The sequence below is a fragment of the Saccostrea echinata genome, unplaced genomic scaffold (genome assembly GCF_033153115.1).
Source record: "Saccostrea echinata isolate AGI-Se365-2 ecotype Australia unplaced genomic scaffold, CSIRO_AGI_Sech_v1 ptg000042l, whole genome shotgun sequence".
NCBI lineage: Eukaryota > Metazoa > Mollusca > Bivalvia > Ostreida > Ostreidae > Saccostrea > Saccostrea echinata.
In genome coordinates this window covers 3734607-3749008 of record NW_026889791.1, presented here as the reverse complement: position 1 = coordinate 3749008, position 14402 = coordinate 3734607, and the positions used below count along the sequence as shown (strand labels likewise).

Sequence of the window (14402 nt, the reverse complement as noted above, 5' to 3'; positions counted from 1 at the left end):
TTTGTGCAAGTTATATTTCACATTTATATTCCTTGTGGCAATACCTTCCTTTGTATACCAACAATTTTGTCCTTTTGACCTTGACTTTGTAGTTTGACCTACTTTTGGAAAACTTTAACCTTGGCCGTTACTTTTGAACAGTTGGTGCTAGAGCGTCTGCTCTAGAGTCGCGGTGTAAGGAGTTGATCCTTACGTCGCGGGTTCGAATCCCACTGTGGGACGTGGAGACCGGTCCTCGGATGAGACCGTATAAACCGAGGTCCCGTGTCGCAGTAGGTGCTGGCACGATAAAAATCCCTCACTGATCAATGGCCGTAAGTGCCGAGTATTGTACAAAATTTGCAGCTCTCCACCGGCAAGTGGTGGCGTCTCCATATGAGTGAAAATTCTCGAGAGGGACGTTAAACAACATACAAACAAACAAACATATTTCACATGTGTATTTCTTGTGACAAGATTTCCCATTGGGTACCAACAATTTTTGACCCTCGAGTTTGACCTACTTTTGAAAAACGTTAACCTTGGCCATAACTTTTTGAACAATTAGTTCAAGAGCTTTTATATTTCATATGTATATTCCTTGTAGCAAGACCTTCCTTTGGGTACCAACAATTTTGATTAATTTTGACCTTGACCTTGGGGTTTGACCAACTTTATGAAAACTTAAACCTTGATCATAATTTTTGAACAGTTGCCGCCAAGGCTTTCATATTTCACGTTTATTTCTTGTAGTAAGTCCTTCCCTAAGGTACCAATAGTTTTGATTTTGATTTTTTTTTGTCCTTGACCTTGGAGTTTGACATACTTTTGAATGATTGACGCTAGGGCTTTCATATTTCACATGTATATTCCTTGCGACAAGATCTTTCTGTGTGCACCATTAATTTTGATCTTTGACCTTGGAGTTTGACCTATTTTGAAAAACTTTAACCTTGGCCATAACTTATTAATGGATGGTGCTAGGGCTTTCATCTTTCACAGGTGTATTCCTTGTGACAAGACCTTTAAATTTCTTTGGGTTCCAACATTTTTGATCTGTTGACCTTGGAGTTTGATTTGCATTTGAGAAACTAACCCTCGCCATGGAATGCTGTATGGTGGCATCAGTGTTTCACAATCTTCTTTTTTTTTCATTGATCAAATCTATTGTACAATCATGATAATGTTGTGCTGAAAAAAAATCTTGCAGGTCATATATCCATTTAAAATTTGTTTATGATACTAAAACAAAGCAATATTCTACAGTCTTGGAGTTCTTTTAAATGATTATCAGAACAACAGAGTAATTCTTAATACACGAGTAGAATAAAACAAGAGAGGGTGATTTACAAGTAGTGATAGAGGTATGTTCCCAAATTAACAGAACATCTGCTTAATGCAAAAGTGAAAACAGATTGATTTTACTAACCCTTAATATGACAAAGCCTTAAATAGAAAGCAGAATATATTTTAATTGATACCTTTTCGAAATTTTTAATCTAAGAGTAACAAAGAAGTGTTGACACTGAGATTAATCTAAATATTTACAGGTGCTTTTAAGCAATTCAGTCCTCATAGCAATCCCATTTGATCCAAATGATGACAAAATATTGGAAATTTTAATTCCGCCAATATTGAAACTACACCAGCTAGGTTTTTCTGATAGACCTCCAAGACGTTTGTCTTCCAGGGCGAATTTAAGTGGGGATCAAGTTAACTAAGCATAGAGGATATATATGTTTTAGACTTGTTTTTGAATATTTTTGTCTTTGTTCTCCTATGGTTTTACTGAAAATCAAATTTAAGTTACATAATAAAATAACTGTATTTGTCTCTTGTGTTGTTTTATAAATTCTTAGCAGTCTCTAGTGCTCGCATTATGAACATATATATACATGTAAGTGTACATAACGAAACAGAAATGTAAAAGAAATACGTGTTTTTTTTTCGCTTTTGTACATTTTGTTTGTAATATACTTTCAATTTAATCCAGAGGCACGTAGTATCAAGGGTGATTAAAAAAAATTCTGTCGAAAAAGTGTGAGGTTTTTTCTTACGAAAAAAATCTGCAACGCCAATCCCATTTATTCTTTATATAAGGCCAAACAAAAAAAATATGTGTGGTTCCGGTTACACTTCCAAAAAAATTTGGGTAGGTAGGTAGGGAATTTTTTTTTTTTTTTTTTTTAACAAAATGATTTTCTTAATTTTTTTTAAATAATAGCCTACCTAACACTGCTTTGCAAGTGGCATTTAGATGTGATGTGATAATATACTAGTCAATATTGGTAGGGGACACCTACATGCTAGCTCGCTTTGGACTTAATACTATTAAACACTTGCACTATGTTTTGCAAGGAGGCCGTCATTGCTGAAACTAAAACTTAAACCGGAGCCATTGATGGAAATCGGGGAAAATTCCAGAAAAAATATGAAAATTGCCCAAAAAAAGTTTAGGGTCGGGAGGTATAAAATAGGGAAGGTCGGGTAACCGGAACCACACATATTTTTTTATTTGGCCTAAGTATGAATTGAAACATACTATAAAAAAAGCAATGGCTGACGACTAAAGATTTCCAAGTGTTGAGTATATCAAAAGCTACACTATGCCTAAAACATTTTACTTTTATTAATCTGAACTCGCCCTTATCTGGAAATTGTTCAGCTTCCATTAAAGCCGTCACAATTAACAGCTTCACAGGCTTAATTGACGCTTAAGCGATTATTTGCCTACTCAATGTAATTAGAGTTGTTGATTAGCAAAATAAAAATCACCAAAAGGTCCATGTAATCTGCATCTGGTTAAAGTAAGATGAAATCCACTACCTTCCTCGTGTCGTAATCATGTGATAACAAACCCGATGTAAATAAAATTCTGTACTGAATACTCACAAATGGGGGGATCCTTCCCTTCCGCTGATACGAACAAAGGGCATTAGATGTCACCATTAAAACAAATTTATTGGTTTATAAATGATAATCTGCGATCTTGAGTTTAAGCTACTTGATTTGTTCACATTTTGAAAACGGGAAATTTTGAAAATAAAACAATAAACATTTTAATACATAAAGGTTTTTAATCACTTGACTCGATTAAAGAAAATTTTACATAGCATCACATAGATGATTGAATTAGAGTTGAAAATAAAGTTCTGAGGTTTGTATTATCAAATTCAGAAGTACGTCTAAAATTTATAAATTGATTTATTCATTTCATTCAAAGATAATCAACTTCAAAGTAAATCAAAATAATGCCCTATATAGATTAATATGTAGCTATAGGATCATGTTTGACACAAAAAAAATCTAAATATCATGACTGAATTTTCATGACTTCTGCAATTTATTAATTTATAAGATATGAAAATAATAGGACTTTGGCACATTAAGTTCGGTCCGTATTACATAATACCTTGGCTCTAATGTGTGCTCTTACAGATAAATACTTAAAATAAAAGCGACAAGTGCCTGTTATAGAATCACTACAGTTCTTATCTGATTCCACGGACCTCTCTCTGATCCTGCATGTCTGAGAGTTCGGAATTCGTCGGGAAAGGTTCGGGACCCCGAGCTGACCTCCCACTTATTTGATGATAATCTTTTGACATTGAAACACGGCACTCGCCATTTGGAATTGACTCGTTTATACGTCTATCAAAGTGACATGTGTACTGACAACCCCTTATAGTATCTTCACCCAAAGAGAAAACCTGATAACCATCATAGTTTTATTTTTCGAAGAAGTTTTTAAAACAGGAAAAGCGACGGCCGCTAATTTGTCCAAACAACACTTAGAGAAATGGGATTGAAAGTTTGTCGAGATATCTTCATTATTGCAAGTTAGAAATATACACAGAGAAATTCTGTAAATTGTTTCCAAGATAAATTGTTTATATCACATGCTGCGCCTGTTGTCGAACAATCTCTACAAATTGTAAACAAATTAACCCTGAAGGATTAGGACTTTAATCAACACTTATTAATCCATTACAAATTGTTCTTGTAAATTATACCCTCACTTTATTAAAAACCTGCTTGTCTGTTTTCCGACTTTCATCCCACGATCATCAAATGATTTATATTTATTTTAGTTTTCCACCAGAAGGGAAATGTTGAACATTTGTGATCCCTAACCGTCTGCGAAGGAGAAAAGGCATATAATCTTGACGTTTTGAAACTTTTTCACCCTTCTGGATTTCGATTACATTCCATCTTATCTCTAACGTTATATAAATCCCTTTTAGTGGATCGTGGAGCCAATCAGAAAACAGATAAAGCGAGGGGGCGCGGTCATGGCTATTTCTGAAAATAAATATGCAAAACACAATTTACTTCTAAAGTACCTTGGAACAATATTAGAAAATTAACAGACTTAGTGTAAATTTTTGCTGTGGTTCAAATTCATTCTTCTGAAAAATGCAAGGACTTCAAAATACGCCTTTTACGATTGAAAATATTCTAAGTGGAAGTGTATTTTCTAAGCCTAAAAAGAAGGAAGAGAAAAGTGATGAAATGTCCTTCAGCGAAATTTCGGATCTACGCCTGAGTTCTGCGAGTCCTGAGCCTGCAGACTGTGTAGATGTGGAGGGTACGGATTCGGATTCAGAAGTGTCCACAATGTCACACGTTACTTCTGTTTGGACATCAGATGTTGAACTCCCCAGGAAAGTATCTCAAGAGACAGAATCTAACCAAGATGCTTTACAAAACCGTAAGTTACATATCTTACATTCTTAAAAGTAGCTTATTTTCTTCTTTTTCTGTTTTCTTCCTCATAGAATGAACTAGATAATTAGGATTTTTCTTTTCCTTTTTTAGTAAGAAAAATACAAAATGTGAAGATACTTATAATTAAGTTACTGGCAATAACAATTACCACAATCAGAAAACCAATATGTTTATAATTTTAGAAGAGAGTGACAGACTGGACGAAGTACAAATAAAACAGATCCTACCATGTAAACCAAGAAAGAAAAGATCAAGAGCAGCGTTTTCGCATGCGCAAGTTTTCGAGTTGGAGCGGCGTTTTCGGCACCAGCGCTACTTGTCCGGCCCTGAAAGGACCGATTTAGCCAATACCTTGAAACTGACAGAGACACAGATAAAAATATGGTTTCAAAACAGACGTTACAAGACAAAACGGCGACAAATTCAGGAACAAACGTGTATAAACACTGCCAAAAAAGCAGACGTGACATTGCTAATAAAAGACGGGAAGCGGATTTATTCTAACGGAGAAGGTCAAAGGTCAATGATATACCCATCAGTACCAATACCGAGTCATCTAGACTATCGTTATTTTTACTTTGTGCAATGATTATAGTTTTCATTCAGTTACGTATAATTTGTTATATAATTCACGCTTAGTTCCACGTGCTACAGACAGTTGCATTCTTTGCAATTTGTGAAGGGAAACATTAAATTTGTACTAGGATGTTTTGCCCACAAAGTTCGATCGTTAAAGTTCTTCACAATGGAGTACCGACTGGCTCTTTCAATGCAGTTCCGGAAATGAAACACTTACTTTATGGGATAACAGAATAGCCTTCTTAATTCCTTAATAAGTTAAGTGAAATCTCGGAAATTAAGTTAGTACCACACGAAACGACAAAGACTTTTTACACTTTGTCACCTTCATAGTTCTCGATGAAAATGAATTCCTCCTGCTAATTAATAAGAAAATTTTAAAAACATACTCTAGGATTTGCACGCATATCTGAAAGAGAAAAAAATGAGAAGGAGATTATACACCGTAACAGAATATTTCATTGTATTTGAATCATGTGTATCGAACGTGACATTTGTTGTTTGTTTGTTCGTTTGTCTATATTCATTCATTTTGCGAAGTAAGAAACACTAAATAACATTTGATTTGGGCATCTTTATCTGTTCAATGTAAGATTATAATAAATAATTTGTGATACTATTTTTGACACAAGAAATAACCGAATCTCTCTTCAAAAAGGTGATTTCCCTTTTGTTTGGTAAATTGACTCAAAGAAAATTTACATATGTTAAATCATAAAAGTGAATGAAAGATTTATGCTATAACTTGAAATGAGGAAACTTGAAAATATGCGGAAAACACATTGATGCTTTTCTCACCCCACCATTTACAGACACATTTAGCTATATTTCATTGCCACGCCATGTGGTTTCCTATTTATCGTTCCTTAAGAGACTTAGAACGTGTTTGTTTAGCATAATTGAGAATTTTTGCAATAAAAATTTGATTATCTAGTTAAAATTTTCTCATGTAGTATAGTTATAAAGACATGATTGCAATAAATTACAATATTACCGTAAAATGACTTACATGATATATATTTAAACATTAAATATTAAATATATTCTATACAAGAGACATACTTCCGGTAATTTTCTTTTTGGTATCTGCATTTTTTGGTGTTACTGATTAGAAATTATTTTTTTATAGCTTTGTTTGAAAGATGAAAAAAAATTATATACATGTATACCTGAAAAAGAAAGAAAAAAAGTTGGGAAAACTTCTACAAATCTTCAATTTTTACTGTCCTAAATGTTTTGATTATCATCTTAACTGTATCGATTATCGTCCTCATTTTTTTACTTCTATTTTTTGTTGAAAATTAAGCGAAATTCAATGGATGTCAAAACTACAGAGATATTTTACGTTCTTAAATTTTAAAACCATTGCTTTCATTTTCATATTTGCACTCATTAATGAAAAATTTATATTCATTTTTGAAGAGAAACATTAAGAAAAGAAAATAATGACAACAGCAGTAATAATAAAAAAAAAATTCTTCATTCTACATTGAAAATGTTACAATATTTGTTACATTTTGAATGTTACAAATTTATACGCTTATTTCAGCATAGGAAAACTTGTATTTGTAAATATACAATTCAAGATTGTCTGTTATCGGATACACAATTTACGATAATTTTCCTCCAAAAGATATAATACATGTACTATATAAACTTAACTACCCAAAACTTTGTTCGAGGGGCATTTCAGAAAAGCATGTTCTTAATTAGTGTTCCTAGTGCTAAACAAAAGTGAAAGCTACTGATCTTTTAATTTGTATGGGCATATCAGAACTCCGTCATATCTTTTTAACTAACAAAATTTCCCAGGCTTTGTCGTTATGACAATCTTTCTGTGTCATTATAACTTGGGGGAAAATATTGGTAAAGCACTCTATTAGAAACGTTATGAACTATAGTTTATCCTTTATTATGTGGACATGCAATCCGCGATTGGATTTTTAGGATGCTGATAATTTTGTCATTTACAAGGGATTTCAATAATTTCATACTCATAGGCAAGGATTATCCACATTAAGTATAAAAATATATATATAATTATAAGTACTTTTAATTATCATAATCTTTAAATGTTTTTTCTTAATAGGATGCCCAATGTAAAAATTGTATCCTATTTATTGTAATCCTATACATTTTTTTTTATCACGTTGTCAACGCATATGTTACATATACTTGTAACAGAATTCAATGCATTAAGTAGATTTTTAAAGAATGAAAATCGTACGTGATGTTTCCTAGCCATGAAAAAAAAAAGAGTCGAGAATTTTATTTTGTAAGTGTATAGCATACATTATAGTAACTCAAATATGGGAACATGCATTTTTATCTTAAAGGTATCCAATAATGAAAAAATCATGAGAATGTCGCAACATGCTAACATATTTGCTTATCAGAAAGAAGAACATTAAACAAAGAGCAATGTGAAGCCTGATATCAAGCTCCTTCAGATAAGGGTATCCAAAGTCAGTTTGTCAGAAAGAACAAGAGTTCTATATTTCCATAACGTCATTGTCATGCGCTTCAGTTCCCAGCAGTTATCACCTATTAATTATGGATGTTAAACATATTTGCCACAAAGTGGCTCTTTAGAAAGGCACAGCTTGATTGATGGCATGTCGTAAAAATACTTGCTTCTGTAAAGAAGGGTCATTAATGCAAAGGATGATGAAACAAGTTTCAACTCGCAAGAATTTTCAGAAAAATTTCGTTTCCTGGAAACTGCAGCCTGCAGTGATATCTTTTTACCAGCGAGGTACTTTATTTGATATGATTAACAAACAGGGTAGCACATCGAGTATGGTTTTAATATTTACTAACGACGATAAAATTACAGGATAGGATGAACATGTATTTTTGAGTATTATCAAGCACATGACATAAAGATAGGTGAATTTGTATTGTCAGTTACATCGATATTAAATTAAATTTTTAAACTAAACGAACGATGCAAAAACAAAGAAGAATTAAACATTACTGTGATTATATTGATACAAAATGTCCTTAAGTATCAATATCTACTCGCGGGTAATGAACCAGAATTGTGTACGCCTGTTGAATATAGCAAAGGGTTGTATTTTTACATGAAGTATCAGCATACGTTAACTTTTCTTGCAAACTTAAAAATTTCTTATTGATACTGAGGATGAAAAAGGTGAATTAAGATAACGAACAGTGATCGATCTCCAAAAATCAATTCTGTGAAGGGGGCATAAAACACGGACCCCTGGAAATTCCAGAGGTGGGATCAGGTGCCCAGGAATAAATATCATTAATTCTTGTATGAATTCTCATTCAAGTAAGTATTACCATTCAACTGATGGTTTTGTCTTTTATTGTCCTTTAAATTAGCTGCAGTTGTGTACATGTACGTCATTGATACGAAAATCAATTGGACTGAATGATTTTTGGAGATACCTTAATGCAGATTGCAAACATATAAGTCAACTTTCATTCCCCTTGTTATTGACGAATTGAACTCATTACCTCTTAGTGTAAGAAATTCTTCCTCATTGTCTATCTTTAAAAAGTCCATTTCTTTAAACCTATGCCAACCTCTTATTTCAGTTATGGGATTCGACGCTTAAATATATTACATACAAGGCTTCGACACAACTGTGTGCTTAATATAGCGATCTTTTTCGATGTTATGTAATTTAGAGTCCCCTATGTTCTTGTGGAAGAGTGGAGGATACTCATCATCATTTCTTTTCATGCAAAAAATATAACAGAGGCCAGAAAAGAATTTTTTGACTCATTTCTGCGAATGGGAAAATTACATACTGTTGATACTCACACTTTACTGAGGGGAGATGAAACGTTAAACGATGTTGAAAATGAATACCTATTTTTCATTGTACAAACATTTATTAAAATGTCAGGTTGTTTTGGTTGATATTATTACTTTTACGAATTCTATTCAGCTTGTGTGTTATATAAAAAGTATATTAAATTGAATATTGTTCCTCTGATTATTATGTTTTTCTGTGTTTATTTATTTTAAGCTGAAACCCATATATGTAAATATGTTTGGTATAATTTATATGTAGGGAAAGGACGTATTAATTTTTTAGAGCTTTTGCCCAATCCCATTTGTAAAGTTAATAGACAATAAAATACGTTCAAATCAAAGATGCTTAATGGTTTAAAATTTGCTATTAATAAATGCATAATATGAATGTCTAATAAAATGTGACATTTTAATTTTTTAAATTAAATATTATTTATGAATATAAAACACAAAATTTGTAAATATTTTTGTACATATGGATAAAATCTTCATAAAACTAGTTACAACTAGGGAGAATATGTGAGTCAATCATATTTTAAAAAGAAATTGAAATGAAATTGTTTAATTGTTATTTTTTTTCCTATGAAAAAATGGGGAAAAAATCTTATAAAATAAATTGAGAGCTAATATCGGCCTTTTAATGCTGAAACCATAGTTTAAAGGGGATGTCTTAAAGATCTATGAAAAAAAAATTGGTGTGGCATTCCTTCTTAAATTCTTCCTTCAGACTTAGAAATAAATGCTTACTTCAAGTGTTTTACAATTTATAAACTTAATCTCTATAATGTTATGTACAGTACATGTAGATTGAGGAGGGTTCCTATGCACGACAGAGGCGACTTTGGTACAATTTTTTAAGCCCTCAATTTGCTTGACTTTTTTCTTTTTGATTGAATGGCTCTATTACTTACGTGAATGATTTTAATTTTCCCAGAAGTTTTGCTAGGACCTGTAATAAGGTGAACATTTACTCAAATTGCGTTGATAGCCCAACGGTTAATCATTTAACACTGTCCATTCAAAACCGTTTAGTACCTGTAGAAATCTATGGTTAGCAGAGTAGAACCCTGCAACAAGTAAAGATTATACATAGTTTTATTAGTGTTTATTAAGAGTACGTATTTGAACAAACACCAAACGAACGTTTATATGCAATAAGAAAATATGAAATGCCGGGTAATCCGTAGAACAACGAGTGAGTCATGATGCAAGTGCATTTTGGTTACCATTGAAAGTAACGACACGATGTCTGAACAAGATAAAAATTATGAAAATATAGTAAACTGAAAGCATACAAGGGAAAAGGATAGTGAATGTCAAACCCTTATTACATACTAGATCAAATAAAGAATATTTATCTTTTCTCTGCATGTGGATAATTTAGGGCATTAGCCGCACATCTATTTTTCATAACGGTACAACAAAAAATATCCAACTTAGATTTCAAGCTGACATACGTTCCTTGCATGTTAGTAAGCATATAAATATTGTTTTCTGAGTATATAAAATTAAATGCGCAAACAAGCTAATAACGGAATGAACAAACTGTGAACAGGGAAGCAGTATTTTCTGTTGTTTGAAGTTATCGCCCTTATAATTTTAAATTACATTCATTTTTTTGCAAAAATAAACAAATTTGCCAAATCCAATTTAAAGTAAAAAGATCAAGAATAAACATTTTATAATTTTTTTCTACTAAAAGTAAGAATTTTGTCTCTATTCTGGAAAAGATATTTTTTCCATTAATTTTATCATAAATAACTTTGAAACATATATGTATTATGCGTATATATTATAGTTTTTTTTCACAAGGCCTAATAATAAATGAGTCAGACGGTCAAAAAAAAAATAAAGAGAGAGGGAGAGAGTGGGAGAGAGAGAGTTTGGGAGAGAGAGAGAGAGAGAGAGGGTTGGTAGAGTGAGTGGGTAGAGAAAGAGACTACCTCTCTTCTACTCTCTCTCTCTGCCCACTCTCACTCCCTCAGAGAGTGGGGAGAGTGGGAGGGAGAGAGTTGGGATGGGAGTGGGGAGAGAGGGAAGGAGAGAGAGTGTGGAGGAGGGAGTGGGGATGGGAGAGTGAGTGAGGAGAGAGAAAGTGGATAGGGAGAGGTGTGGGGAATGGTGGGGAGAAGGATAGGAGATGACATTACCGTGTATAGATTTGTGTTAACGCCTCTTTCTTTGTAAAAACCCTCATTTTGAGAAGGCTTTGTTGACACTAGCAAACAACAAAAGACACTAATCAATCACGTTTTGTGCCCCTGATATCGAAGGTCAGAGGCATATTGATTCAGTCCTGTGTGATATTTTTAAGATTTATATATTTCACATATTTAATCTTCCCTATATTTTTATGAGAAGTTTAAGACTTCATTCATAGAAATTAAAAGATAATTATGAGATCAAATTTTCTTAACAATCGCTATTTTTAAAACTAATTTGGAAGAGTTTTAAAACGTTAATCTTTCTAATAACTTATGAAGAAGAAAGAAGACTTTATTTTGATTTTTTGCACATTAAGATAATTAAAACTGTGGAAACTGAAAATTTTTAAGTTATTATTATTAAGGTATTCCATCCCTAATAGCAAAAGCTTCAATGAAATTGAATACATATCAGATGTGTAGGTGTTGAATACTCAGTATATTTAGACATAATTCCCATTTATTACTATAAACACGGAAGGGTGGGATCTGTCCTTATTTATGATCTTGAATTTTGGTAAGAGTTATCTGTTTTTAATTAATAAAAAAATTAATCTTAAAAACTTATCTGGTAAAAAAAAAAGTTTTCAATTGTCATTCTATTTTTAAAACATTTCTTGTCCCCATAGACTTCAAAGCAATTTTTGTTAATTAATAACTGCTTAGTAAATTACTTTTTTGAAACTTTCTCTCGGTAAATCCTTTTGTACTATAAAATGCTTTAAATTAATATCAAAGTATTCTGTACATGATGAACATTCAAGGATGGAGAATTTGGTCCTATTATGGATGGAAAACCTTAAATGTGATAAAAGAAATCAAAGAAAGCGCGTATTCTTGTTCTAATAGTCAAAGAACATCATTAAAACCTTGTTATGTTTTCCTTTAAATAAGATAAACCACCTTGTATTATTTATGTAAAGTATAGTAATAACCTTTAATTTTGTTATTTAAACTTTAAAGCTTTTAGAAATGAACACTTCATATAATAATACTTTGTGATTTTAATGACCCCTATGTATTTGCCTAACAAAAAAATTCTTTACAAAACCATATTTTATCAAAAAAATGACAGAGGGTCATTATTCTATGGTGTCATTTTTCTACAATCCACACGGAGAAAAATAACCCAAAGGCCATAATTTCTACGAAAACGTGGGTCATTTTTCTACGTAGAATATTGACGGGGGGGGGGGTTCAAATTTCTACATAGAAAAATGATCCTCGGTCAATATTCTGCGGGGGTCACTTTTCGTCGTTACATCGGCTCAAGTCGGGTGTACGGAAATTTACACCCGACTTTGTGACCAATCAAATCTCGTGTTACAAGCTAGATAGGAAATAACAACTTTTATATAAGCATTTAGAACATTTTATGTTCTGTCGCTACTATAGGGTGATATTTCGAAAAAATAAGAATAGTTAATTTGTATGTGTATACTATTTAAAGTCATATATGGTGTATTTTTTATAAGTTCAGATTAACTAAAATTAAGGAGATCTTTCTATTTGTTTTATTACTTTATATAAAGATAAGACTTTCCTGTAAATTACACAATTTAAATCAATCACGTTTCAAAGACATTAGAAATTTAAAACAATAACCGATTTATTTACCGACTCCTCATTTAAAAAACAGACACAGTTTAAAGTCAATCTAACTATGGAAACATGAGGTTATTCAAGTTCAAAATCGGGAAAATTTTTTAACTTGAACGTTAATAACATTTATCATGTTTATCTATTATAATACTCAATTTCGTATTTTTTTTATTTTCTAGCTCAGATACGCCATAAATTGCTTTAACTGATATCTTACCTACATTTTTATGCAGTAATACAGATAGTTATTTATCAATTATTTTACAAGTGACTGTGTCATTTTTGTCATAATTAGCGATATTTTATCATGTGCTTGTTGTACTGAGTTATTTAATTATTTTAAAATATAGATTAATTTGAAAACCATTTATTTTACCTTATGCCAGGTCCTTGATCCAGGTTAACATATTTGCGGAATCGTAGTATAATGTCATTTTGGGCAGTTACAATTCGATCCAACATCGTTTTGGAATTTGTGACATAAATTAGATTAGGTCAAAGTTACACGAAGGATTGTTTGTTAAACTGCAGCTTGAATTTAGAAACTCGTAAGATACAAAAAATAAATAAATAAATAAATAGAAATATGCTGCAGAAAATGTCATTTCTGTAATGGTCACAGTATTGAAGATTATTATTATAATAAAACAATACACGACAAAGAAGCAGACACAATCAAAACAAAGATATAGTTTCGTTAAGACGGAAAGCAGTCTAAATTAGATCGTTTGAATATATACACTGTATACCAAGTCTACATTATGTGTACATTTTCGAATATTAAACGGTTAGATATGTTTTTTGAGAAACACCACCAGCAAACGAAAAATTAATATCACTCTACAGATAGGGCCCACACTTCGTTGTCAATTGTTGACAAAGAAACAGTTTCAGTTGGGAGGATAACCCCTCCAGTACCCCTCGGTTTCTATGGGCCTGTATAAAATGGGATTTCCCGAGATAGCTATTTGTCAAAATGCTTACATGCATTCGATAACGAGAATATTTGTTAATGATGCACACCTTTGTGAGGAACATGCAATTTGCTTCTAACGACTGCCTTTTGTATTAAATTATCAATGATTATATCGACTAAATGTTTTTTCCCCACGAATCCTATATATTAAACTTCTACGAGTTGTCGGTCTTCGACTTTGATATTTGTTAAGACTCGGTCATTCTACTGTTGTGAAATATTGCTTCATTACTTTTTTGCCAACTAATGTATCATTAATTATATACTGTTCTTTCTTAACATTCTTAACAATCCATAAAATAAAGTGAACTTTAGTTTGTGAATAAGTTAAAGTTCAGAAACTTCAGATCGAATGTAACATTATTGTGAGAAATCACAGAAATACTGTTGTATGCTGAAACTATCCTAATCACTTAATCGATATTTGCAGCATGGTATTTGATGTTTTCATATTTCCTTCTTTACCTATTCGTAGCAACTTCCTATTTAATGTCCTTTATTCATTTCCGGAGAGAATTAAATAAAATATGTTAAATTGCAGGGA

At 32.0% G+C, this 14402-nt stretch overlaps 1 protein-coding gene across 1 annotated transcript; it reads left to right on the top strand.

Moving 5' to 3' along the window:
* Positions 1-4312: 4312 nt before the first annotated feature.
* LOC133201076 (homeobox protein zampogna-like) lies at positions 4313-5689 on the top strand. Its single transcript, XM_061336878.1, has 2 exons — positions 4313-4690; positions 4890-5689. The coding sequence occupies exons 1-2, from the start codon at positions 4396-4398 to the stop codon at positions 5294-5296; spliced, it is 702 nt and encodes a 233-aa protein (XP_061192862.1). The 5' UTR covers positions 4313-4395; the 3' UTR covers positions 5297-5689.
* Positions 5690-14402: the final 8713 nt, after the last annotated feature.